The 26874-nt window shown below is 31.3% G+C and overlaps 6 protein-coding genes across 6 annotated transcripts; 4 read left to right on the top strand and 2 right to left on the bottom strand.

Annotated features, from left to right (window-relative positions):
• Positions 1–779: 779 nt before the first annotated feature.
• LOC124930658 (ferritin-3, chloroplastic-like) lies at positions 780–2516 on the top strand. The gene is made up of 8 exons (XM_047470990.1): positions 780–1168; positions 1303–1386; positions 1477–1537; positions 1618–1705; positions 1793–1854; positions 1929–1994; positions 2126–2189; positions 2296–2516. The coding sequence occupies exons 1-8, from the start codon at positions 864–866 to the stop codon at positions 2349–2351; spliced, it is 786 nt and encodes a 261-aa protein (XP_047326946.1). The 5' UTR covers positions 780–863; the 3' UTR covers positions 2352–2516.
• Positions 2517–5535: 3019 nt separating this feature from the next.
• On the top strand, positions 5536–8468 carry LOC124929242 (eukaryotic translation initiation factor 2 subunit alpha homolog). Its single transcript, XM_047469543.1, has 7 exons — positions 5536–6017; positions 6527–6583; positions 6671–6757; positions 6840–6986; positions 7069–7173; positions 7742–7840; positions 8126–8468. The coding sequence occupies exons 1-7, from the start codon at positions 5634–5636 to the stop codon at positions 8279–8281; spliced, it is 1035 nt and encodes a 344-aa protein (XP_047325499.1). The 5' UTR covers positions 5536–5633; the 3' UTR covers positions 8282–8468.
• On the bottom strand, positions 8438–10272 carry LOC124929241 (protein VAPYRIN-like). Its single transcript, XM_047469542.1, has 3 exons — positions 9435–10272; positions 9073–9328; positions 8438–8967 (listed from the first exon to the last, which is right to left on the bottom strand). The coding sequence occupies exons 1-3, from the start codon at positions 10163–10165 to the stop codon at positions 8509–8511; spliced, it is 1446 nt and encodes a 481-aa protein (XP_047325498.1). The 5' UTR covers positions 10166–10272; the 3' UTR covers positions 8438–8508.
• Positions 10273–11235: 963 nt separating this feature from the next.
• LOC124933048 lies at positions 11236–14258 on the bottom strand. The gene is made up of 6 exons (XM_047473775.1): positions 14072–14258; positions 13856–14000; positions 13513–13670; positions 13212–13296; positions 12205–13118; positions 11236–11668 (listed from the first exon to the last, which is right to left on the bottom strand). Exons 1-5 carry the CDS (start codon positions 14218–14220, stop codon positions 12213–12215), a joined length of 1443 nt encoding a protein of 480 aa, XP_047329731.1. The 5' UTR covers positions 14221–14258; the 3' UTR covers positions 11236–11668; positions 12205–12212.
• Positions 11457–12173, top strand: LOC124933050 (non-classical arabinogalactan protein 30). Its single transcript, XM_047473777.1, has one exon. The coding sequence runs from the start codon at positions 11457–11459 to the stop codon at positions 11985–11987; it is 531 nt and encodes a 176-aa protein (XP_047329733.1). The 3' UTR covers positions 11988–12173.
• A 5143-nt stretch (positions 14259–19401) lies between the features above and the next one.
• Positions 19402–21372, top strand: LOC124933049 (putative Myb family transcription factor At1g14600). The gene is made up of 5 exons (XM_047473776.1): positions 19402–19894; positions 20122–20198; positions 20285–20321; positions 20418–20523; positions 20615–21372. The coding sequence occupies exons 1-5, from the start codon at positions 19573–19575 to the stop codon at positions 21093–21095; spliced, it is 1023 nt and encodes a 340-aa protein (XP_047329732.1). The 5' UTR covers positions 19402–19572; the 3' UTR covers positions 21096–21372.
• Positions 21373–26874: the final 5502 nt, after the last annotated feature.

Below are 26874 nucleotides of genomic sequence, written 5' to 3'. Positions count from 1 at the left end.
AAAGCAAATTTTATTATTTTATTGGATCAATTGACTTGTTTGTGAATTATTTTTTCTATATTTATTTTTTACTTTTTTATCATCTTTAATTTATACAAGGATGACAATTTAAATTTATTCCGCGGTAATCGAATTATCATGTTTCAGACAGTTTTTCTCCGGTTTAACCGGTGGTTGACCTGGAATGGGGGCGGGATGACATTTGTGTCACCGACTTGCCCTGATCTCACCTCAATTATGTCCCCGACTCGCGCTCTATCCCACTTCAATTATTTCTCGAATACTATAAATACAATTAAATATATAAAATTATATATATATATATATTTATTTATTAATTATATTTTATAAATATTTTAAGTTTATTTCTGTATAATAATATAAATTTTTAATATATTAAAATATATATTATATTAAAAAATTTGTTTATATAATTTTATTATATAAATTTTTATTTTAGAAAAAATATAGTATAAACTGTGCCCAAAAATTTCACAAAATTAAACATCAGGGCGTAAAAACAAATATTTGAAGTAATATGATGCGCAAATGATCAGCCCGAATTGTTCATTGTCATACTAATTATATACATAATCCTTCATTTTCTATACTGTATAATTTATTTTCTCCATCATATTTGGGTCTATAATTAACATTTTGATAAAAATAAACATAGTTTTAAGTCCAATCTTATAACATTAAATAATTTCAATAAATATTGTAACAATTTAAAATTTAGAAAAAGATGTTCATCGGTTATACATTTTCCAGACCCACCCACTCCACAGTCTCTACTCTCTAGTCTACTCTCTCTCTCTCTATATCTAAACTCTTCGATATCTGAATCCTCTCCCCTTTGCGCCATGCTTCTCAAGGTTTCATCGGCGTTCTCGGTACTCAACAGTTATCGCGAAATCCCGTTTGGAGCGTCATCTGGCGGTTCGTTGTACTCGCCTCCAGCGATTGCGGTGGCGAACCGCGGAAATGGTGTCCTGGTTTGCGCGTCTAAGAGTTCTAACGCGAACAACCGGCCTCTTTCAGGTGTCGTGTTTGAGCCTTTCGAGGAGGTCAAGAAAGAGTTGATGCTAGTTCCATCTGTTCCTCAAGATTCTCTTGCTCGCCAGAAATTTACAAATGACTCCGAGTCAGCCATTAACGAGCAGATCAAGTGAGATTTTGTTTTTATTCGCTATACAATCTCTAATATATAATTCCGTGTTGATTTTGCTGCATGAACTGGTTGGTTTACAATTTTGATTCCTGATTAAACTTAGTTTAGGGTTTTACTTTTCTATTTGACAGTGTTGAGTACAATGTTTCCTATGTGTATCATGCCATGTTCGCTTACTTCGACCGTGACAACGTTGCTCTGAAAGGTCTTGCCAAGTAATCTTCGTAATCTCAATTCTGTTTTCCATTTAAGTTTATACACTACTTTCTGAATTCTCAATTGATTTTATCGACTTCTATTCATAGATTTTTCAAGGAATCTAGCGAAGAAGAAAGAGAGCATGCTGAGAAGCTGATGGAGTACCAGGTGTTTGATAAATTGCATGAACCAATTGCTTTTCTTAGATTCTTTTTTAATTCCTTATGATTGTAGTTTCTTGATTTCAGAACAAACGTGGTGGGAAAGTGAAGCTACAATCGATTCTGATGCCCCTTTCTGAATTTGATCATGTCGAGAAAGGAGATGCATTATATGGTAAATGTTATTTGAGAATGCAGATAAACTGAAATCTTATCATTAGGGAATGAATCATAATAAGTTAAGCCATATTTGTGAATTCAGCAATGGAGCTTGCCCTATCTCTGGAGAAATTGACAAATGAAAAACTTCTGAACCTGCACGCCGTAAGCCATTTCTTGTTCTTTCTAATGTCGTAAGTAAGATTTTTGTCGATACATTTCATTCTCTTTGAAAACAGGTAGCAAGCAAGAGCAATGATGTGCAGTTAACTGATTTCATTGAGAGCGAATTCTTGAACGAGCAGGTGAATCTACAATTTTAATACCTAATCAACTGTCACTGTTTAATTGCAATTCTTCTACATTAGTTTTATGTTTCTACTGTTATATTAATAACAATTAGCAAACCCATTAAAGGAAATGACTTCAATTTTAGGTGGAATCGATCAAGAAGATATCAGAGTATGTCGCACAGCTCAGAAGAGTTGGAAAAGGATATGGTACGAATGCAAGTCTCTAATAACGTGATTTGTGTTTCCCCGATTTTGCAATATCACACGTCTCTAATTCATGTTTTTCACTTATGAAAATTACTGAAAATTACAGGTGTTTGGCACTTTGATCAAATGCTACTTCATGAAGGTGCTGAAGCTGCTGCTTAAGATTCGAGCTCCTTCCAATTATGAACTATTTATATGATGCTAGATTTTGAGTTTAGGTTAGAGCCTTTACCTGTTTATGAAGAAGAAAGTTTATTTATGCAGTTTGGAATGTTGAAATAATGACTTATTAATATTGCTGTGTTTGAAAGTAAAGTGTTTGAGCTTTCAGATCCTGTTTGAGATCTGGGTTATTTGAAAAAAATCTTGTTTTTATTGAAATTTTTTATTTCCTTTTGTGAGATTTTTGATGGATGAATTTTTTTTTTATAAGAGTTTTTTTTTTTTTTTTTTTATCTAATCTATATATATATATATATATATAAATATAAATATAATGATACTTAATTTTTAAAGTGTCCGGATTGGCGGGTTGAGAGTTGTGGTTAATTTGGATATTTGGGTCGGATTGTGGGTTGATTCGCCTTAAATTTAAAACGGTTAAAAATAAAATTAAAAATGCTAGAGTTATGTTTCGAACTTGCAACATAATAAAAACAAATAAACTTTTTACCAACTAGGCTACTAAGACTTTATATTTTAAATTCAAGATGAACGCAAAAATTCAAAATGAACGCGGGACGTTTTAACATTAATATAAATTCAATTTTTTAACTAACTAATATATATAATGATGTTGAGTAAATGGATACTCGAGTCGGATTGTGGGTTGACCCACCCATAAACTTAAAACGGTTAAAAATAAAATTAAAAATGTTATCCGTATTTTTTTTTTCACTGTTTTTTATATTATGCACGGGTTAAATGCTAGTTTGATGTATATCACTTATATTATTAATTTTTAAAATGATTAATTTGAATTATTGTGAATTTCGGTGACCTAATGAGTGTTTGTAGAGCTTAGGGGTTCAATTGGTTGGTTCGGTTAAGTCTAGTGTTATTTTTTATTTTACAAATTGGTTAACCGACTAGTATTTATATCAGTTTTATCGATTTTGAAATCATTGGTTTTCGGTCGATTAACCGTAAAATCGATAATTTAATTTTTTAAATTAAGTATTAAATTTAGGGGTGGGAAAAATTACTGATATTAAAGGTATATCGAAAATATCGTACTATAATATATCGAAAATATCGATTTTTAAGGTATACCGAAAAAAATATAAGGTATGATACCGTTACCATAATTATTGGTACGGTAAATGTATTAGATTTTTAAAATTTTGGTATATCGAGATATACCGAAATAATATTTATAAGTTAATATATATATATATATATATATATATATATATATATATAAATATATATAATACTTATAAGGAAATAATTAAATAGATTTGAAATTAATTTAATTATGAAAATATAATTTTTGAATAATATCAAAATATAATTATATTGAAATATTATTCAGTATATGCAATCTCTAGCTTACTACCTTAGTGATGGGATTGATTTTTGTAAAAATTAATATATTTTTTAGGTATTAAAGGTATAATACCTACCAAAAATAAGGTATACCGAAATTAAGGTAAGATAAATGTATGAATTTTTTGTATATCGAAATTAAGGTATATCGAAACAAGGTATACCGAAATCAAGGTAAGGTAAATGTATGCATTTTTTATTTACCAAATTTTAGGTAAGGTATATAAGGTATGGATAAAATATTAAAATATACCGTACCGACACACCCTAATTATTAAATGATTTTTTTTTAAATCTTTGTTTGTTTCGTACTTTTATATTCTTCATTTTTTATCAATATTATAATATATTATATTATTATTATAATATAATATATTATAATATATTATAATAATATATTATAATATATTATATTACTCTAATAATATAATATATTTTAAAAGTATTATTTTTTAAATAATAATTATATAAACTAGCATGTATCATGTGCATTTGCACGAGTAATAATATAAAAAATCGTGAAAAAAATATTACGGTAAAAATGTGATAGCATTTTTAATTTTATTTTTAATCATTTTAAGTTTATGGACGGGTCAACCCACAATCCGACTCAAGTATCCATTTACCCTCACATTACAGAATGATCTACAAAACAATTGATACAGTTTGATTTCTCAACTCAAGTAGTTTGACCTCTAGAATTCACTTCTTCCCCATACTATGAGTGAAATGAAAAATGTAAAGGCTACCATTAAAGTAGTCCAGACGAGACGAGACTTACTATATCCATATAAATTATGTCCCCTATCTCTACAAATATGACGAATTTCTTACATTATTGCTAACTAATAATAGTGAAATCTATAGCACATAGTCAAAAGAGAATGATTAAATACTATTGATGAAGCACCGCGTTCATAAAATTTGGTGTTGAATTAAAAATATAAAGTGTTATTAGCTTAGTTGATTAAAATATTGTATTTATTTTGTTAGATTGCAAGTTCGAACCATACTTATAACATTTTTAATTTTATTTTTAACCGTTTTAAGTTTATGGACGGGTCAACCCATAATCTGACCCATACTCTCACATATATATTCAAATTAACCACAGCTTCGACCCGACAATCCGGACACTTTAAAAATTAAGCATCATTATATATATATATATAGATTAGATTGGTTTTAAATAATTTTATACAAATTATAATTTAAAATAAAAAATAATATATTGTTAAAAATAATATAAGTAAAAAAACCGTTTAACCGGAACCGTTAGAACTAGTTAACTAATAAACCGGGAAAACAAAAACCGATTAACTATCGTTGGATTGGGTTATCAAATTTTCGATTTTGTTGCACAACCCTTTACTAGTTCACCATTGTAGGGAATGTTTGATGCCGGGAAAACAGAAACCGGTTAACTATCGTTGGATTGGGTTATCAAATTTTCGATTTTGTTGCAGAACCCTTTACTAGTTCACCATGGTAGGGAATGTTTGATGCGAGTAATTTAGATTTAAATAAACAATCATCTCATTTTATTTATTTATTTATTAACTTATAACTAAATTATTAAAATAATATTTCAATAATCCAAATTAATCATTTTTTTAATATCAAACAAGTATCTTTTTGAAAGAAAAAAGAAGTTTTTATAATCTCTTAATCAAATTAATTTATTGAGTTAATTCAAATTAGACCTAATCATAAACAATTTTGGATTCGCTAATTGTAATAGAGTCTCGTTTATTTTATAAATAAATATATATAATTTTTTGGAAACAAGGGACCCAAATATAATTGTGTGCTCTCCCTTTCCGCCGTAAACCTGCAAATACCACTTCAACCTCAGTTCAAGCCAAGAACCCTAGAGCTTCCGATTTCTCTGTAGCAATGGCGACGAACACTCTAAATCTAGAGTGTAGGATGTACGAAGCCAAGTACCCTGAGGTCGACATAGCGGTAATGATACAGGTGAAGAACATCGCCGATATGGGAGCTTACGTTTCTCTTCTCGAGTACAACAACATCGAGGGTATGATCCTCTTTTCAGAGCTTTCTCGCCGTCGAATTCGTAGCATCAATAACCACATCAAAGTTGGACGCATAGAGCCTGTTATGGTCCTTCGAGTGGATAAGGAGAAAGGTTACATCGATCTCTCCAAACGTAGAGTCTCCGAGGAAGACATTCAATCCTGCGAGGAACGTTACAACAAGAGCAAGCTAGTCCACTCCATCATGAGACATGTGGCGGAAACAATGATTCTCGATCTCGAGGTTTGTTTGTTTCTGTAGAGTAATCAAGCTGAATTAGGTCTTATATGTCTATGTTTTCGATCATTTGCTAACCACTCTTTATTAGTATGAAACTTCTCAATATTAATCAATGTTTATGTAGTATTTACAGAACTGTGATAGAGTAAGGACACATAAGCTTGTAAACTGCTGTTTAATCATGAGATTTTCATGTAATTCAGATGAATTTTAAGTCAAGGTTGCTGTGAGGATAGGTTGCAATGCCTTTTAAATGGATAGGATCCATATAGTCTTTGTATTCTTGGCGGTAGGCATTAGCTGCTACATGAGATTTTTCCTTATGTAATGCTTTGATAATTCAAAGATCCTCAAATTGTACACGCAAGCAAGCGAAATATGAACTTCTTTTCTCTGTTATCTTGAGAATAAAGGTTTCCAGTTGTGTATCTCAATCCAAAACTAGGGCTTGTACCTCTTTTCTGTTCATATGGAATGTCAGAATTTTCTAAACTTTCATTTGTCACTGACAGGACCTATATATACATGTTGGTTGGCCATTGTACCGAAAATATGGCCATGCTTTTGAGGTAAGATTATTCAGTTCCTGATGTGGTTCTTCTTTAGATAATGAGGCTGCAGGTCCATTGATTTTCTTCTTTAATCTCATGATTCAGGCATTCAAAGTAATTGTTAATGATCCCGACTCAGTTCTAAGTTCTCTTACCCGTGAAGTTAAAGAAATTGGTGCAGATGGGCAAGAGGTACATTTTATTTTTTTTGTCAAGTTGCCTTGATAAAGTTTTGCAGGTTTGAAAATTGGTTTCTGGTTGTTTTATTCTCTAGGTGACTAAAGTTGTCCCTGCCATGTCAGAGGAGGTTAAGGATTCATTAATTAAAAACATCAGGAGAAGAATGACACCGCAACCTTTGAAGATTAGAGCTGATATTGAGATGAAGTGTTTTCAGTTTGATGGTGTTCTTCACATTAAAGTCAGTGGTTCTTGTCTTATCATCATTTTTATTCTTCTTTCAGAGTTGGTAAATATATTTTTACAAATCTCTACCCTTTCAGGAAGCCATGAGGAAAGCTGAAGCTGCTGGAAACAAAGATTGTCCTGTAAAAATCAAACTGGTTGCTCCTCCCTCATATGTTCTCAACACTCAGACACTAGACAAGGTATGTGAACAGCTCTGTAAGATGTTATGTTGATTTTGTTTGGTAATTTCATTAGCTACGAATAGCTTATAAACTGAGAAATAGGTAAAAGAAATAAATCATATTTTTGCTTTCATGAGCAATATTAGGAGTAAACTGCCTGTAGGTTGAATAAGAAATTGATTTGAGCCTTTCATCTATTGCCCGACAGTAATTTTTTTTTATCTTCCAACTGTGTAATACCTCAAATTCTGGCACTTTTGTTGAGTGTCAACATCATATTTGTCTTGCGACTTTAGGTTTATTTGAATAATCAAGCAATTATTTTGATAACCCTGTTTGATGTAGATTATTGAATAATCAAGCAAGACATTTTGTTATGCTTGTATATTTTAAGTAGAGGATATCTCAGTCGATAATTTGAAGGATGAGTTTTGATTATTCTAGTTTACTTGTATGGGGATTAGGCAATTGCTTCTTCTGAATGATTTTGGGGACTTACAACAGTTACATTTCCTGTGGTTGATATACTTGTAAATAGAAATTGTTCTCTCTCTCACAATTTTCTCGGTTCTTCCAAATTGTGCAGGAACAAGGAATTACTATTCTCAACAAAGCAATACAAGATTGTGCTGCAGAAATAGAACGTCACAAGGGAAAACTTACAGTGAAGGAAGCACCTAGAGCTGTGAGTTGTTTTCTAAAACTTTTTCCTTTCATAATTATATGGAATCTAGATAATCATCATCATAATTTAAACTGCCAAGTGTTATAGAATGACAGGTAATAGATATTGATAATCATGTTTGTGTAAAAATTTTGTATAATGATGATGATCAGATGAGCAAGTGATAGGTAGCCATAATGAATGAATGAATCTTGTTGTGTATAGCAGTGTAATTGTAGTAACATCTTAAATCTGAAAGTTGATGTTGATTTTGTGAGTGAAAATGATGATGATGATGATGATCAGGTGAGCGAGAGGGAGGATAAGCTCCTGGCTGAGCACATGGAAAAGCTTGGTCTTAAGAATGAGGAGGTTGGAGGGGACGATGAAAGTGGAGATGAGGAAGAAGATACAGGCATGGGCGAGATCGATTTGGAAGGCAATAATGGAATTGCTGAATGATTCTATTTTGGACAATCCATCCTCCACCAGGCAACAACACATTTATTTAGTGCCCAAGTTTTTCTCTTTTAATTAATTGAATATTGAAGAATTTTGTTTTACCTTTTTCTTTAGTTGTTTTACTACTTACTAATGACATGGGATTGGATTGAATTGAATTGAATGGTTTTATGAAGCTTAAAAATCATATGATAATAATAGTAATGTGTTTAGTAGATGGTATTACACTAGAATGACAATGACAAAGCAGCAGAAGAAGACAATGAAGAAGATGGAAATGTAGATGACGAAGCTCCCCTACTAATAAGTAACTGAACCAATTCATTCTGTCCGACTGTTGTAGCCATGTACAGCGGAGTGGCCCCCTTTTGTGTTCTTGCGTCAATGTCAGCACCTCTGTTTATCAACACCTGAGCAGTCTCCAAATGGCCCCCTTCTGCGGCCAGGTGGAGCGGCGTGTGTCCTTCCCCGTCCCGACAATCGATCTCCGCCCCGAAATCGACCAGTGTCATAACCGCGTCTTTAAAACCCTTGATGGATGCCACGTGAAGGGCAGTGAGGCCATACTGATCCCGGAAATTTGTGGTGGCGTCTCTTTCCAGTAAAGCCTCTAAGTGGAGTAGATCGCCTCTTCTTGCTGCGTCCAATACTGCCTCTCCCCTTTCTAGTATCTCCATCACTTCTTTCTGTTTTAAAAAAAAAACATAAAATTAATGTAAATCAAAGGAATGACAGATAGATTATAGGCAGAATGAATGACAGATCTTAGTTATATATATATGTTTGTTTACATGTCCTTTTTCTCTGGCAGCGTCAATAGCTGAGCGGGAATGATGATGTTCAATGGTACAGATGGTGGGATCTGCACCCATCTCAATCAACATCTCAACCATCCTACGGTTACCATTAGCCGCCGCCCTGTAAAGAGCTGTACGTCCGTCTTTACTCCGAGCGTTCACGTCCGCTCCAGCACTCACAAGCAGACGAACACAGCTCTCGTTCCCTTTGCTTGCTGCCAAATGCAAAGCCGTCCGCCCATCCTTGTCCCTGCCCCCCCATCCATACCCCAAATAATTAAATAATTAAATAATTAAATATAAAATAGGATATTTATGTCCTCCGTCATTCTGTCCGTCCGATGATTTATTTTTACCTGCAATCTAGTTCATCGCGATTCCATCCACTCACCAAATTAGCAATCTCCTCCGTCCGATCGAATGCTGCCGCCACGTGTAGCGCCGTCCACCCTTTCGATCCTCCCACAGCCGCCTCCTCCTCTTGTCTCGGATGATTCGCTTTCGTTCTCAACCCGGATTCAATGAGTAGGTTAACCATCTCATCCGAGTTATCCAACTCGTTGGCGACTCGTAGTAATGACTCGGAGTCCTTGTTTCCGAATTCAGCCAAAAGAGTCTTCTTCTGCCGCTTTATTATGTTTCGAACAGCATCGTAATCGCCGGCAGCCACGGCGTGGCGGAGGAGAAAAGGGCCGACGAAGGCAATCTTGAGTTTAATGTCGTTGTGAGAGGAGATGTTGTTGTTGTTGTTGAACCAGGAGTTGATGAAATCGGAGGAAGAGTTGGTCCGGGCGAGATCGGGAGCTAAGGCGGTCTTGACTAGAAAACGGTCGGAGGGTGAGCGAGGGAAAGTAGAGGGGATCTGAGATTGGGGTTTGAGGATGATTTGGAAAGAAGAGGAAGATGAAGGAGGAATGAGTCCGCAGGGAGGGTTAACGAGGAATTTGTGGGGGGAAGAGGTCTGAACTTTGAAAGCAATGGGAGCGGTGGAAGTGAGTGAAGTGAGGCGGACGGTGGCTCGACATTTGGTTCCTAAAGTGAAGTCTATTCGTACCTCTTGTTCAGATACTTCTACCAGTTTCTCCATTCTCTCTCTCTCTCTCTCTCTGCAGAAGAGCAGTCTACTTGTGTTTGCTTGCTTTCACTTCAGAGATTACGATAAAAATTCCTTCTTTTTATCTTTAGTATAGTAGTAGTAGTTACGGGGGCAGAGCATGTGAGGAATTCCAATTTTCAATCACGGGTTGGTTATTTTGGGCTGGTTTGATTTTGATTCGCAGAATCAAATGGAGAGTTTTTAATAACTTATGCCATAAATAAAAAAAAAAAAATCAAACATATTTAAGCGTTATTTTGATAACAGAAGAACAATGATCTGAAATCAAGAAATTGCAGAACAATGATCTGAAATCAAGAAATTGCAGAACAATGATCTGAAATCAAGAAATTGCTGGAGGAGAAGATGGATGACTTTATTAGGATTTTTATTCATAGACAGGAAGGCAGTAAACTACTTTCATTCTTTTAAGTTTTTTAAATTAAACATAACAAATAATAAAACAATCTTTATCCTCCTAAGTTGAATATAGTGTATGTATATTTTCATTATTGCTTAAACTATAACTTGTAAAATGGTAGAAGAAGTATCTAACTAAAACTTAAAATCATTATTGTCCTTTCTTGGTAAACTGTTTTGCGACTATGTTATACACTAACAAGGGGTATCCCTCAAACAAGCTCAAAAGTTAAGACAGTTCAGTACGCGTTTAATTTTCACTTAAAACATCTAACTCATGCCTAACACAGACAACACGAGAATTTGCAGAGAAAAACCAAAAAACATAATGATATATGATATCGATTAAACCTTATTTGATTGGATATATTGAATAACAATTTTATCCTTAGACTACACTATTTTACAAAACATAATATAAGACTCACTTCAAATTTTTTTACACGATTAAATTGAAATAAAAGTCATAACAGGTTATTTTCAAATAAAAAATTCAAAAAATGTCGAATATATGACAATTCAACGAATAGTTAGACAGAAGACAACATAGATTTATTATTAATCATTCCAAGCTTAGTATTTCTTTTAATATTCCAAAAGCTTTAAGAAAAGTGGTGTGTACTTTGAATCTAATAATCTTGAAACATGAATACGGCCATCACGTTAGAAAACCATTGATTTTTTAATCATCAATAGGACACGGTAACCATGAATAATATTAGTAGTCCCCACGTCACTAAAAGTCAAGTAACACATCTTTTCTCTCTATAAACCAAGCTGCCTACTATATAAATAAATACTTCCTTCTCCCATCACAAACATAACCAACCAAACCATCAGAAACTTTTAAGAAAAATAAAAAATGGCAAGCAACCTTCATCTTCTTCTAATCGTTTTAACCGCCTCAATGGTCCTCCTCCCTTTAGCAACCGCCGACGAGCCACCCAAAAAATCCGACCCAAAGGTGACCCAAATCGTGGTAGAGGGTGTGGTTGAATGCCAAAGCTGCAAGAACTATGGATCTTGGGGCTTGTCCGATGCTAAACCAATCATGGGAGCTGAAGTAAGTGTAATCTGCAAGGATCACAGGAACAGAGTCAGTTTCTATAAAGCATTCGAGACCGACGAACATGGCTACTTCTATGGCCAACTAGATGGCTTCAAAATGAACCATTATTATCTTGACCATCCTCTCATTTCTTGCAAAGTGAAGCTCGTTTCTTCCCCACTCAATGCCTGCAACATCCCGACGAACATCAATTATGGGATCAATGGTTCCCCTTTAAGGTACGAGAACAAGAGGTTTTTTGGGGATAACTATGAATCCATTGTCTATTCAGCCGGTCCTTTGGCATACCGCCCAGGTCATTGTGTCCCAGTCTCTAAACACTGAGTTGTCGCCTTTTCACTACTTTCATCATATCATTCTTACACTTTGTTTTGAAATTTTCATCATGGTTCTATGTAGCATTATTATTATTATTATATGTAACAAGGAGTGTCTTCAATTTCGGTTATTTGAAAGGATGTAACAATTTTATTATTTCACATTTACGCGAAACAAGTAATGAGTTAAAATCAGAATGAATGCATAAAGAAATTGCTTGTACCTAGTGATTCAGAAGTCTAATGGCATTCGGAACATGTCGCTTATGTCATCCATAGCTTCCTTTGTGAACACGGTTGGTTCAAACAAGTCATTTTCTTTGGATCTTGAAGATGATATTGAATTAGAAGGCCTTTTTGGACGGTTCAACTCAATCTCATCATCATCATCATCAGCAAGAATTAGAAATCCCCCATCACTCTTTTGGCTATTATTAGGCACGGCCGCTTCTTCTTTCCCCTTTTTCTTCAGTCTCATTTGCCTCACAAAATCAATGGGTTTTCCAAACATGTTATTGATATCAGCCATAGCCTCCTTCAAGTTGATGGTCGGCTCAATAAGACCGTGATGACATGCATTTTCTACACGAGGCTCGTCAGAAATGGTCGAGCCCACAAATTTATGAACAAGTGTATCTTCTATCACTTTCCCTCCTCCAGATGACCTCTCAACTTCCATTTCATCATTAGGACTTGGAAAAACGAAAGCCATATTATCCCTGTTTTGCTTCTCTCCCATCTCATCACATTCTTCATCAACATAAACTTGGAAAAAAGGTTCACACTTGCCATGCTCTTCATTGCGGTGGTCCAAATCTTCATCAACAAACACCTCAAATCCGTTGTTTGTTCTTGAATTGTTTCTATTAGGTCTTTTTTTATGAAAAACGGGCTCCAGAGGCTCCTTGAACATACTATTGATTGTGTTCAAAACTTCTCTCGTGTTAATTGTTGGTTCAACTAAACCATGATGACAAGCATCTTCTAATTCAGACTTTCCAACTATAGCAGTATCTAAGAACTTGACCACAACTGAATCATCTTCTCTCTTGACTCCAACATTTTTTGGTCTAGTTTCGACCACATCACGAGGAGGAATGGTTCCAGATGTATGACCACGTTTCCCAACTCTTCCGACCTGGCAATGAATCTTATGCATGGTTAGGATTGAAATAATTTGTTGCTATAATGAAGGAACACTTTGTTTTTGCTTGTATTGACATTATGAGACCTGGTTTTTCTTTCTCATGTATTTCTCCATCCGGTGAAGGAATTGTTCATATGACTTTTGCAAATCACCAACAGGTTCCGAGTGGCTGTTTAACAAAACCTAGATTAAATGTTCATCTTGAAATACCAAAACAAGAAGGGTACATTATTATCTACGTGGGAATAGTTCAATCAACAGTTCTACCATATTTGAAATGAATCCTGAAAGAATTATAGTGAATGATGATGCTCCTTTAGGGCTTCTCAACATATAATCTAGTTTCCCATTAAAAATTGTGAATGGAAATTAGGAAGTTCCTTACTTTTGTATTCCCAAATGATAGAATCTGTCAGCTTCTTCAAACTTCTTCATCTTTTCATAGTAAAGGGCATATGCTTGATAAAACAACGACTTCTTCGTTCCAATTTGTTTTTCTTCCATTGTTCTTAATATCCCTCTTGGATCATCCACATAATCCATCTAAATCAAACAACATATAATCTTTAGCTAAAGTTATTCTGAAAAACAAAAACCCCCACATTCTAATTCAATTTTGAAAATATCAATTGACTGGTAGGAATAAGCTAATTTACCATCTTCTCTCTTATCCTCCTAACAGACATGGATTATTATGACTTACTGACAGAACAAACAGATGTGATTACCAATTGAAGCCAAACGCGGAGATAACGCAAGTCATTGACGTAGCGCTGATCAGTTTCGAAGGTCTGAGCACACTTCTGAAGAAAGCGAGGGAGTTTCTCATTGACAAGACGAGGGGGTAGAGTGCTTCTAATTGTTCCAATTCCTCTGCAGAAAGAAGATGTTTATTTACACGAAGGGTATAAATAAAAAGAGGGTTTTGATTCGTTTCTACTTACCTGAGCCATGGAAGTAGTGGGTCTTTCCCTGTATAATTCTTGATGTCTGAAACCAATGAAGAGAAAAGATCGCTGTGGGCGGTGCCGGTGCTTTTGCCGGTTCCGGTTCCGTTTCCGGTGAGGGTTCCGTTGCCGGTGCTCATCGCCATTTCCCCCCGTACTTCGAACAGTAGAGAATGGGATTGGAATATAGAAGAAGGAGAGAGAGAGAACCTGATTTGAATTTGTAGGCGCGGGCTTGTTGGGTCAAAAAGGTAATAATTTTTATAGTTAGACCCCTTCCGGGCCCACTCCATCATGGCCCACCTAATTCGGGCCCTTCCACTCCTATTTAAAATGAACGAAGTCCAGGAAATGGCACGTAGAAGCCCAACTTTATTGGGCTTTTAGATCTATCTAAATTGTGTAATTCAAATATCCATTTGCTTACATGTCCAAAACATTGGTTTGAAAATAATATATGTTTTAAAAATTGATCCAGTCTAAGACTCTAAGTTCAAATGACAAAATTTTGATCGACATATACAAGCCAATGGAGCGCATTAATGAAAAATAAAAATAAAAATATTTAGTTAAATTTATTAGTGATTTAAAATATATTTTTTTTTTATAATTATAGATTCAAATCTCACCTAAAACCAAATTTTTTATATGGAAGTCACAATTATTTTCACATTTTTTTCCATGAGCTCAAACAAAATAATTAATCATAAAGGGGAAGAGCAAATTAGAATGTAGCTAATCAATTGATATAAGTAATAATATATTTATTTTTTAATTTTAAGATGTTAATTATCACAACCTTAAGTGGTTTTAGTGGAAGATAATGTTTGTATATTATTTTACCACTAACATATAATGTTTATGACCATGCATGCATTATGCATATATATATATATACTGGATTAATAGACATGTTGAATTATTTTAGATTTAGTAAACCCGGGTCAAACGAGCCCTTGATCATATGAGAAGAGTAGGTACAATGTCGTTGAAATGGGTCCAATAAAATGCTTGATAAGGAGACGGATAATGGATTTGGAATTATTCAAATTTTCAAATAATATTCCCCTATTATGCTGTCCCCCCATGCATACGTTTCGCAATTTAATTAATTAATCAATAACCTAATTACTTAATTTACTAAATATATTATAAGGATGTGGCCGTTGGATGCCAACTACCCCGCTGAGATCGACGGTGATTGGCTAGATTTGTTAAGTACGTAGCATTTTTTTAACCTATGATTGTGACACTTAGGAATATGTGTTTTCTTTAATAAAATTCTCGAGGGAATTTATTAAATGTTATGTGATTTATAATTATATCCATGAATATAATTTATTAATAATTAATGAGATTGAATTGTATTACACTCTTTATTATTATTATCTCCTACTTATTCTTTCTTTATTTATATATGAACATTTAAATATTGTTATTAGTTTTATGAGAGTTGATTTTCTATCTTACAAAATTATCACTTTAATTTGCATACTAAGTATAATGAAGATAACGACAAAGACGACATAAAAAAAATAGAAGAAACTGGATATTGGTAATCTGTTCATTTTTCACCAAAACAAAAGATGTTTTTTTCATTCATTTTTTTTATTTATCTTAATTAAACTATTTTAAAATTAAGTAGAATAAAAAGATTTTATAATTTCTCGCCATGAACATAAAATAAATATGTCTTGTTAAATTAATTATGATTTTATATTCTCTCTCAAAGGAAGATCTATCAAAAATATATTTTGATTATTTGTTTTACTGAAGTGATTTGTTATCTAATTGATTTTTTATTTTTTTTTTTATTTTTTACGAAGAGTCCAATCTAATTGAAAAAAATTAAGGATGGATGGATCGTTATGGAGATAGGTAATTAGGGAAGACAATGGTGCATATTCGGGTGTGGAATGCTTTTATCATCTCTGTTTCATTCTGTTTCGAGCATTTATTTTTATTACTATCTCCGTCTTTTGTTTTGGGAATCTCCGTAGCGCACCGTTATATCATATTTTAAAAAAATATATATAAAGGAATTTCTTAATATTATATATTGTAATATATTAAATATTTATATTTTATAAAGAAGTAAACTTAAAATTATTATAAAATATAAATAATAAATAAATATAGGATGATGTAATATCTGTTCAAGGTAAAATGGAGCAGTGACACAAATACCTGATCCGGTTAAACTAGTTAAACGACTGTCACTCTAAACAAACTATTGTTTTATTATGAAATTTGTATTCATTTTTGAAGAATGATTTATTCCTAGATTAACAATTATATTTTAAATGGTTGCATTAACAATATCTATAATTACAGTCATAGAATATGGTTTTACCATTTATAAAAAACACAATGTTCACACTAAATTAAAATGATGTCTCATATTAAAACTAAGAAATCCATCCTCTCCAAAATATTGAAAATAACAAAGCAATAAATTCTATAATGTTAAGTTGTTCACACTAAAAAGTAAAAACAATTCTTTTTAGTGAACCTAGCTCACTTTTTTATATGTTTATTCGATCTTAGCTTAAAAGTTCATTAGATTCGCGACTTATAAATTTACATTTTTAGGGTTATATATGGACAACATTTAAGAAATCTTGAGAAATCTTTTTTAGAGAATGATCTAGGTTATACATTAATTTCCTTTTCTTTTTTCTTGACCTTGTCATAATTAATTAACTGTTAGTTAACTTATATTAAAAAAAAATCGATGATCATATATATTAATATATGATTGTAGATCATATATAGATTCTAAATATATGTATATGCAGATATATATGGTATTAAAATTGAAGAAGGAAATCGACAGACATGCTCAAAAGAGTAAGATCGATCCGCATAAATAGGATTCACGTAGTCTCTCTCTCTCTCATGCACATTTCACAAATAAATAAAGATATTCTTATTTAAAATAATAAATAGAAAATGAATAAATAGAAGAAAACAAGGGTGGTGTTGGAAGTTGACTTTACAGCTGATAGGAGAAGATAATGAATCTTTACAGACCAAACCCTTGTCCTTTAATATTCATCACAAGCCATAACCTGCCTGCCTGCCAGCCATATATATATATATATATATATATACACACACATAATATATCCAGATCGATGAATTCATCATTTTCTTTATTTTATCCATTAAAAAGATCAGATAATAATTTCATTAGGAAAATACCAATTAATTAATTAATTAATTAAATGAAAATAGTGTTGTATGTATGTATGATATGATGAGGAAAAGAAAAAAGAGTATATATTAAGGTAGTTGTGCAAACGGATGGAGGTTTTTTCTCTTTTCATGGGGGTCTGCAAATTCCTTCAAGATCCCCGTGAACACAGCGCCATGGAAGTTTGGCAGCAAAAATAAACCCTTTCTCTCTCTCTCTTGCTTTTTTTTTTATGAACATGTGACCTAGCTAGCTAGGTCATATTTTTTGTATCCACACGAGTGAAGAATAATAATAGTTCTAAGGGCCACTGGATTTAATTTCATACAACAACAAAAAAATAAAGTGTCATTTTGAAAAGTATTTCATGATCATGTTGTTCATACCATTGCCAGACGCCACACAAAGAAAAAGAGATCAAGTAATTTATATAGGAAAGAAAGGAGGTGTTACGAGATATTAGTAATTGGTGGACCTACTTTTGTATCTAAAAATATTTTGAGATAAAGAATAAATAAACAAAATTTAATATATATAAATACATTTCAGTCTCTTTCTGTATTGATAAATTTTGTTTCAAAGAATAGGCAAAAATAAAAATATTTGTAAATGGAGTCAATAGTCTTTATTTGATTTACTTTTCTATATATGTATCCGTCTTTATCCACATAGTCATGAGTCATCTATTTTCTATTCTTTGTTTGTTTCTTTTTTTTCCTTTCTCCCTCCTCTACCCCCCAACAAATCATGATCTCATCAATATTTTACTTAAAATAACCAAAACTATCTATTTCCATCATCCAAAAATAGAGAAGAATTAGACTTGATACATCATTCTTTAAAAAAAAAAAATACCCAAACACAAATATTTTTAAAAGCAAAACCAAAATATAAAAAAATTATTGTATAGAGGAGAACAAAAGTACAGATTATAAGGAAATTATTGTTACAAAATTGAAAAATATAATAATAAAAAAACTTGGAATTCTAACAAAAGGATATGCAAGATTTAACCTAGCTAATGGTGTACTTGATGTTTAATATGTGATTTACATAGCAAAAATACCCATAATTTGTCTCAAATCTAATGAATGGATGAATTTTTTTTTTCTAACATCCTAGCTAGTTGAATGAAAGGAGGAGATTGATATCAAGGTCGAGAAGATCATTGAGAAAAAAAAAAACAAAGGTTACAACCTGATTGCTAGACATGTAAATGTCTGTGCTGTATTGATTGAGAAATATCGAATCCAAATTGATTTGAGTCTCTACAAAACTTAAACAGTAATGACATACATTGATTTGAAAATTAGGTGTTTCTTGATGAGGTATTTTGAGGTTAATGTGTCTTTGGTTTAACTAATAAGAAAATATGTAACAACTTATTTTAATGATTTTAATTAGTTACTTGTGATCTTCAGGTGAACTATGGATTAATAAAATATCACATCCTTCTAGAAAAAGGACACCTCAAATTTTCATGCATTACTTTACATACTCCCCCAAATTAAACTCCTCCTAACTAATTAATTCTGCTTAAAAAATTTACCTAAAATAATCTTATTTAGTTGCAAACTAACCTGCCATGTCCCTTTCCCTAAATTCAACCATCAACGGTAGAAAGACAACAAGATGCCTCACACAATTCCACATAACTAATATTTATGCTTCAAATATAATTAAGCAAATTAATTAATTAATTAATTAAAATGGGTCATAAGATACTTGTCATCACTTTCAAATTAAGAAGGATTTTTTTTTTAAAAATTTGTACAAACGATCAACGTTGTTTTCTTAAATTATCCGTGATGATGAACACTTACCATAACCCTAAGTTCATAAATTCATGTAATCTACCACATTGAAATTGAAGTTACAATTTTTTTTAATTAATAGTTAATCGGTTATCTCTTGAATTTAAAAAGGAAATTTTTTAAGAAATTCTATAAGATAAAAATAATGAAAAAAAAGTAGACATCCTGATTGTGGCTAGAAATGAATTTGCAGAGCTTTTACCATGCATGCACATGAAACCTATGCATCAACATATTACATATATGAGAAAAAGGAGAGAGAGAAAGAGAAATGCTTGAGGTTTATTTATATTATTATTAATAATATTATTATATGCTTGAGAAAGAGGGCAACAATTTTCATTCCCAGTAAATTCCTTCAAGTCCTTCTTCTTCCTACCTTGAAGCATGTCTGAACCTTCTTCTTAGTCTCCTCTCCTACCAAAACAAATTCCCCTCTTTCTCTCTCTCTCTTTCTCTCCAAAAACAGACAAAAAAAGAAAGAAAGAATGAAAGAGAGTAAAAACAATACTCATGATCATGATGAAGAGGAAGAAGAATATGACACAAAGGAGGAAGAAGGAGAAGAAGAATTAATTGATGAAGCAGAGAGCAAGAGAAAGAATAAGAAGAGTAGAACAGTTCATCATGAGGAGAGTCATGATGATGATGATGAAGATGATGAGAAGATGAGCAAAAACACGACAACAAACAGCAACAACTCTGGATCTGTCCGACAATACATTCGTTCCAAGAATCCCAGGCTTCGTTGGACACCCGATCTCCATCTTTGCTTTATTCATGCTGTTCAGAGATTAGGTGGCCAAGATAGTGAGTCAACTCAATTTCTCAAACCCTAATTTCCCATTTCCTCTCTTACTTATAAGTTATAATCATTACTCAATATCTTCAATCCTTCTTTTTTTTAAAGGGTACACTTATTTCATTTATCAATCTTCTATATATATGCTTTTTAATTATCAGTTTTGTTTTGATTTACAAATCTTGAAATCAATTGTTTTTGATGGATTGTTTTCTTGCTATTTTGATCCTTCAAGGAGCAACACCTAAGCTTGTTCTTCAAACGATGAATGTAAAGGGGCTCAGCATAGCTCATGTCAAGAGCCATCTTCAGGTTATAATTAATCTCACTTTTTTGCTTCCATTTTTAGTAAAAATAACAACTTTTATACATTTGATTTGATCTATTTCATTCATCAGATGTATAGAAGCAAGAAGGTAGATGACCCAAATCAAGGTACATATATATATATATAGTTAATTACTCATAGTAAGTAAAAATTAGGGTTTGATAAATCCCTGTTAATAAAATCCTTCTTCTTTATCTTGACAGCTATGCCAACAGAAGGCCTTCTCATGAGTGGTAGAGATCAAGTTTTCAACTTTAGCCAACTTCCCGTGTTACAAACTTTCACTCAAATTCCCATTTCCAATTTTAGGTAAAAAACTAGGTTGCTCAATTTACTACAATTTTTCTTATTCATTTTAACATATCTTTTTGTAATTAATTTCATTTTCTTCCAATTCAAGTTGGCCAGGAGGAAATCGCTATTCACGAAGTTATAGTTTTAACGATCAGTTATCTCAATCAACCGGAGTTCATCATAGATCCAACACCGAACATCTTCAAGAGAACATCCTTAAACTTGGAAACCGAGGATTATTGCAAAAGAGTTTAAGTGATGATATTGTTAAGCAAATGCAAGCCCACCAGCAATCTAATTCGGCTCCCACAGAATTATTAGAAGAGAAGCGAAAAGGGTTGAAAAGAAAGATTGGAGATCATGAAGATAACCTAGATTTGGACCTCTCTTTGAAAATAAGTGGAAGAAGTACTAAAGATCATGATGATGATGATGATGAGGTAATTAAGAAGGGTTTAGGATTGTCTCTTTCTTTTCTTCCATCATCTTCTTCTTCTTCATCATCATGCTTAAAATATAGGAGTAAAATTGAGGATCAGGAAGATGGTCATAGACAAAAGGGAAGTGCCCTAGACTTGACTTTGTGAATGAAGACAAGTTTAAGTGAGATTCTGAGACATTTGAATCAGATCAGACAAGACAGAATTAAAAAAAAAAAAATTAATTATTTGTCATGTACCAGAAACCAGCTTATTTTATTTAAAAAGGGTAAAAGTTACAACTGGGTCTGGTCTTGGTTGTTGTTATTATAATTAATTTGATGTGGATCTGTGTTTTCCTGTATTTTAGTAATTGAGAGTTGTTGATATATAATTGTATTCATTTCCAACACATAGAGAATTTCATCTTAATTTTGATTCTTCAGTATATATATATTTGAATTTGTTTAAATTATTTGATTTACATGTGATAAACTGATGAAAACCAATTAAACTTGTACAAATAATTAGATGGATAATACAAAAAATTATCATTGCTTTACAGTATTTTCATTCAATTAGACTCATAAACATTTCTTTAGAAAAAAAATATCTACAAGACTCATTATGAGCCATTTACTGAAAACTCAGCAAACAAATTGAGCAAATTAAATGAAATTTTAGAGCAAATTCTTTTGAAAAATAACCTTTTTACCTTAAATAAATTAGGGTTTTAACAATATTTTTGATGATTCATTTTAAAATATGTTTTTTCTAGAAAAGAAATAATGGTAAAACCGGTTCACATAAATATATATCAGAATTATTTTTTATTTATTTTTATAAATGTAAGAAGCTAGCATAATATTTTCGGAGTTATTATTTGAGCAATAATAATATTACCATGATTATTTTGAGTGGCCAATATTCAGTACTCATTGGGTAGATTCAAACTAGTCTTTATAATGTTTTTTAGATACTTAATTATTTTCTTGGTTAATCACTTTTCAACCAGTTTAAATTATTTTCTCTAAATCATAATGATCATTTATCGGTTAATTAGAAGAAGAAAAACTTTCCTAAACAGTTTTGATCTTCTTGTGCCATGAACCCCCTTAATAATATGTTTAATTTGTCACATTTTTTATGTTTATTAATTTGTTCTTTTATATTTTAACTAATCATATTAATGCTTGTATTAATTAAAGTGGGTTTATTCTTTTGTGGTGGCAGTGACTGTAAATGTAATAATATTTATGTTTACCGTGACCTGCATGCATCAGAATGTATGCTAATTATATGCTAATTATATATATGATTCTTCAATCATGATAATTTTTTTAATCGGACAAGCTGTTTAGAAAAAAAGCTAGTTGCCAGAGCATCATGATCTTGAAAAACTAAATTTATATTTGTATAAGGAACATGTTAATTATAAATGTAACAAAAATATATATTTCTATATATAATAAAGAGATCTGTCAATATTGAAGTTACTCTTCTAGTTACTGTAATTTTAGTAAACGTCATTTATCATTTTAATATTGTTCACAATCGGTGTTCTCTTTGATTAATTAACTTGTGAAATTACTGTGCAACTTATTTATAATAGTTGAAAAGTTACATATTCAATTCTTATTTATTTAATTTTTTAAAATAAAATAAAATAAAATATAATTCATGAACTAAAAGGTTTTCCACTTAATATATATCTCTATGATGGGCTAAGTAGCATTTTGCTGAAGCCTTTTATGGCCTCCCTCCTTCAATGGATATGTCTGGAAAACAAAGGCCAATATTTGAGAAAGAAAAAAATGGAAAGCAAAAAGGTGATATTTGGTAAAAGAAAAATAATAATTTTGCCAAAAACTAAGAAAATATCCATTTGAAAAAAAAATTGTTATAATCTAAATTTTCTGTAACTTACTCTCTTTCTTTTATTATTCATTTTTAAGCTAAAAATTATTCATCTAATTCTATTAAAAAAACTTATACAAATAACACAATTTTATTTTAAACTTTAACAATTTAATTTCGAAGATATACATCGTCTCACATAATAATATTTTCCATAATTGATCCATTCCAATCAGAAACACTTTTTATGTCTAATTATATTATGTGTTAAGAGATCACATAAAACTTTTTCTTTACTGTAGGGTTGTCTGATATATTTAATTTAGCATTAAATTAAATTAAATGTTTTGTATCAAAATGTTATTTAAGTAGATCTACAAAATAAAGTACTTTTTAATAAACTAATCGATGTTTTCTCATTTAAACTCAGACTCGTACTCATACTTTTATTCAATTCAAAACTCAAAAAAAAAATATGAACGTTTAATTAAGATCATGTTTTCTAATCCAAACTCAAACTCAAATTCAGCTTTAAAAAAATGTTTTCAAATAATATATAACTTTTTTTTTTTTAAATCTATAGAAGTGAAAGAATCTCAATCCATATCCAAATTGGAAGAGAACTCTAAAGAATGAGTTATAAATCTACAAGTTATAAATGGAACTAACCATGAGCAAAATTCAAGAAATATCATCTAGTGATCATTCAATTTGATGATATTGTAATTTGTACATTTTAAAATGATTTGGCATAATGAATTTGTTAATACAAAATTACATACTATTTATGTAAATAATAATTCATGTATAATTGAATTCTGGAACCATAATTTATGCGAATATTTTTCACCCATGCGATAAAATCGAGCTTTGTCATTGATTTATTGAAGAATTTATGATTTCTCAGCATGCCATATTCCCAAACGGATTCAATTAAATTCATTTATTCTCAATGATAGTTTGTCTAAAAACTCAGAGCTTGAATTTACCCATTAAATAAACAGAGTCCATAAAAGGCTGCATATTGTACCCACATAATAAGAGCTAGCAAGATCATGTAATAATATAACACATAAAATGTTTACCCTTGGTTTGACATTAATTAATTGTTCCACAAATATGCATTACAGAGTTTGAAAGTATACTTCGGACCTTATCATAAATTCGAGTTATCATTAAAAGAAAAGTTAAAAATACTTATACATTCGAATTAAATTTTCTCTATGATTAATATTTTAATTATGTGTTGGGTCAATTCATTGATTCATTTATTTTGAGAAAACGACAAATTACTTGATAAAAATTTCATGTGAGTGCTTGAAATGGTATTGGCTATAGCCATTATTGTGTTTGTTCTTTTCTTTCCCACCTTCTTGAAGTGACTATATATATTTACTTATATTTTTCCATTATTATTTCTTCACATATATAAATTATATTTAAATGGCTCAAAACCAAAAGTGGTTTACACTGCACGCTATCTTCCCTTCATATCTGAACAATAATAGTATATATGCAGAAGAGTTGGGGATTAGAAGGATTGAAGAAGTAAAAAATAAATAAATAAATGTATCTAAAGCTATTTATAAAACAATAAGAAATTCTTGAATTAATTGTTATAATCTTTCATCTAAATTTTTATTCTTTAGTTTGATAAATTGAGATAAACTGTAATCTTACAAACATACATAAATCTGAAATAAGAACGATTCATTAAGTTATTTTTCAAATCTTCTCTCAATCTTGAATTTGGATCTAAATCGGAACCTATGATATAGGTGGGGTTTAAGTCTTTCAACTCTCTATTAATAGTCATTTTTTTGTTTTTGGGAGATGAACATAGTTCTATCTTTTATCTCATAAGATAAACAAACGTAATAGGTAGACTATCTACATGGATGGAGAATCTAGTGTATATATATATATATATATACTAGATTCTAGAATTGTAATTCAATTCCAATTCCTATGTTTGGGAAAATGATAGAATTGTAATTTAATTCTAATTTCTATGTTTGTAAAATAAAATATTGGTTCAAAATGTTAACTTTTTAAATATGTTTTCACGTTTTTGGCACGTTTAATACGTTTTTGACATGTTTAACACATTTTGGCACGTTCAAACACGTTTTTGGCACGTTTCAAACACGTTTTTGATATGTTTAACACATTTTCACACTTAAAACACATTTTCACATGTTTAACATGTTTTTCACGTTTTTGGTATGCTTAACACGTTTTTAACATTTTTAATACATTTAACATGTTTTTCACACGTTTTAACAAGTTTAACACGTTTTCCACGTTTTTGGCACATTTTTAACATATTTAATACATTTTTCACACGTTTAACATGTTTTTCACGTTTTCACACGTTTAACACGTTTTCGGTATGTCTAACACGTTGTATACATTTTTGACACGTTTAACACGTTTTTTCACGTTTTGGTACATTTAACACGTTTTTCATGTTTAACATATTTTTCACACGATAAACATGTTTTTCACGTTTTTCACACGTTTTAACACATTTTTCACATTTTTCACACATTTTCACATTTTCACACGTTTTTCATATTTTTAACACGTTTTTCACATTTTTAACACGTTTTAACAAGTATAACACATTTTTCACGTTTTCACATGTTTTTCACACGTTTTCCACACATTTTAACAAGTTTAACACGTTTTTCATGTTCTCTACACGTTTTCACATATTTTAACAAATTTAACACATTTTTCACGTTTCTGGCATGTTTTTAACATGTTTAATACGTTTCTTACACGTTTAACATGTTTGCACGTTTTTCACACGTTTAAAACGTTTTTGCATATCTAACACGTTTTTCATGTTTGGGCACATTTAACACGTTTTTCACACGTTTAACATGTTTTTCACGTTTTTGGCACGTTAAACACATTTTTGGCATGTCTAACACGTTTTACACATTTTTGACACATTTAACATGTTTTTCACGTTTTGGCAAGTTCAACACGTTTTTCACATGTTTTTCACTTTTTTTACATGTTTTTCACACGTTTTAACACGTTTCACATATTTTTTACATGTTTTGATAGGTTTAAAAAGTGTTAAACATGTCAAAAACATAAAAACGTGAAAATGTGTTAAATGTGTCAAAAATGTAAAAACGTGAAAACGTGTTAAACGTACCAAAAACATAAAAAAAAAACGTGTTAAATGTGTCAAAAACGTGTTAAACGTGCCAGAAACGTGTTAAATATGTGAAAAACTTGTTAAACGTGCAAAATATTCCAAATGTAAAAAACGTGTTAAATGTGTCAAAACATATTAAACGTGTTAAATGTGTCAAAACGTGTTAAGGACGTGAAAAACGTGTTAAATGTGTCAAAACGTGTTAAACGTGTCAAAAACGTGTTAAACGTGCCAAAAATGTGTTAAACGTGTCAAAAATGTGTTAAATGTGTTAAAAACGTGAAAATCATGTTAATCGTGTCAAAAACGTGTTAAACGTGTCAAGGACGTGTTAAACGTGTCAAGGACGTGTTAAACGTCTCAAGGACGTGAAAAACATATTAAATGTGTCAAAAACGTGTTAAACATGTCAAGGACGTGAAAAACGTGTTAAATGTGTCAAAAACGTGTTAAGCGTGCCAAAAACGTGTTAAACGTGTCAAAAAGTGTTAAACGTATTAAAAACGTGAAAATTGTATTAAACGTGTCAAAAACGTGTTAAACGTGTCAAAAATGTGTTAAACGTGCCAAAATATAAAAATATGTTAAACGTGTGAAAAACGTGTTAAACGTGTTTAAAATGTGTTACACGTGTTTAATGTGTGAAAAACATGTTAAACATGTCAAAAACATAAAAAACGTGTTAATTTGGAATTACAATTCCGACCTAAAAAGATTGGAATTGAGAACTATCAAATTACACTATATTGAATTTCATTGGAACTCTAATTCTAATTCCAATTTCAATTTTTAATATTAGAGTGTCTAACAAACATAAGAATTGAAATTGAACCCTCCAATTCCAATGTCAATTTCAGGGTTATCAAACACACCCTTGTGTGGATGATAAGGATATGTTTGTGTTTGTTTCTCCAC

This window comes from Impatiens glandulifera, chromosome 3 (assembly GCF_907164915.1).
Source record: "Impatiens glandulifera chromosome 3, dImpGla2.1, whole genome shotgun sequence".
NCBI classification, from domain to species: domain Eukaryota; kingdom Viridiplantae; phylum Streptophyta; class Magnoliopsida; order Ericales; family Balsaminaceae; genus Impatiens; species Impatiens glandulifera.
Note: the sequence above shows the minus strand (reverse complement) of the source record. Positions and strands in the feature narration are given on the sequence as shown.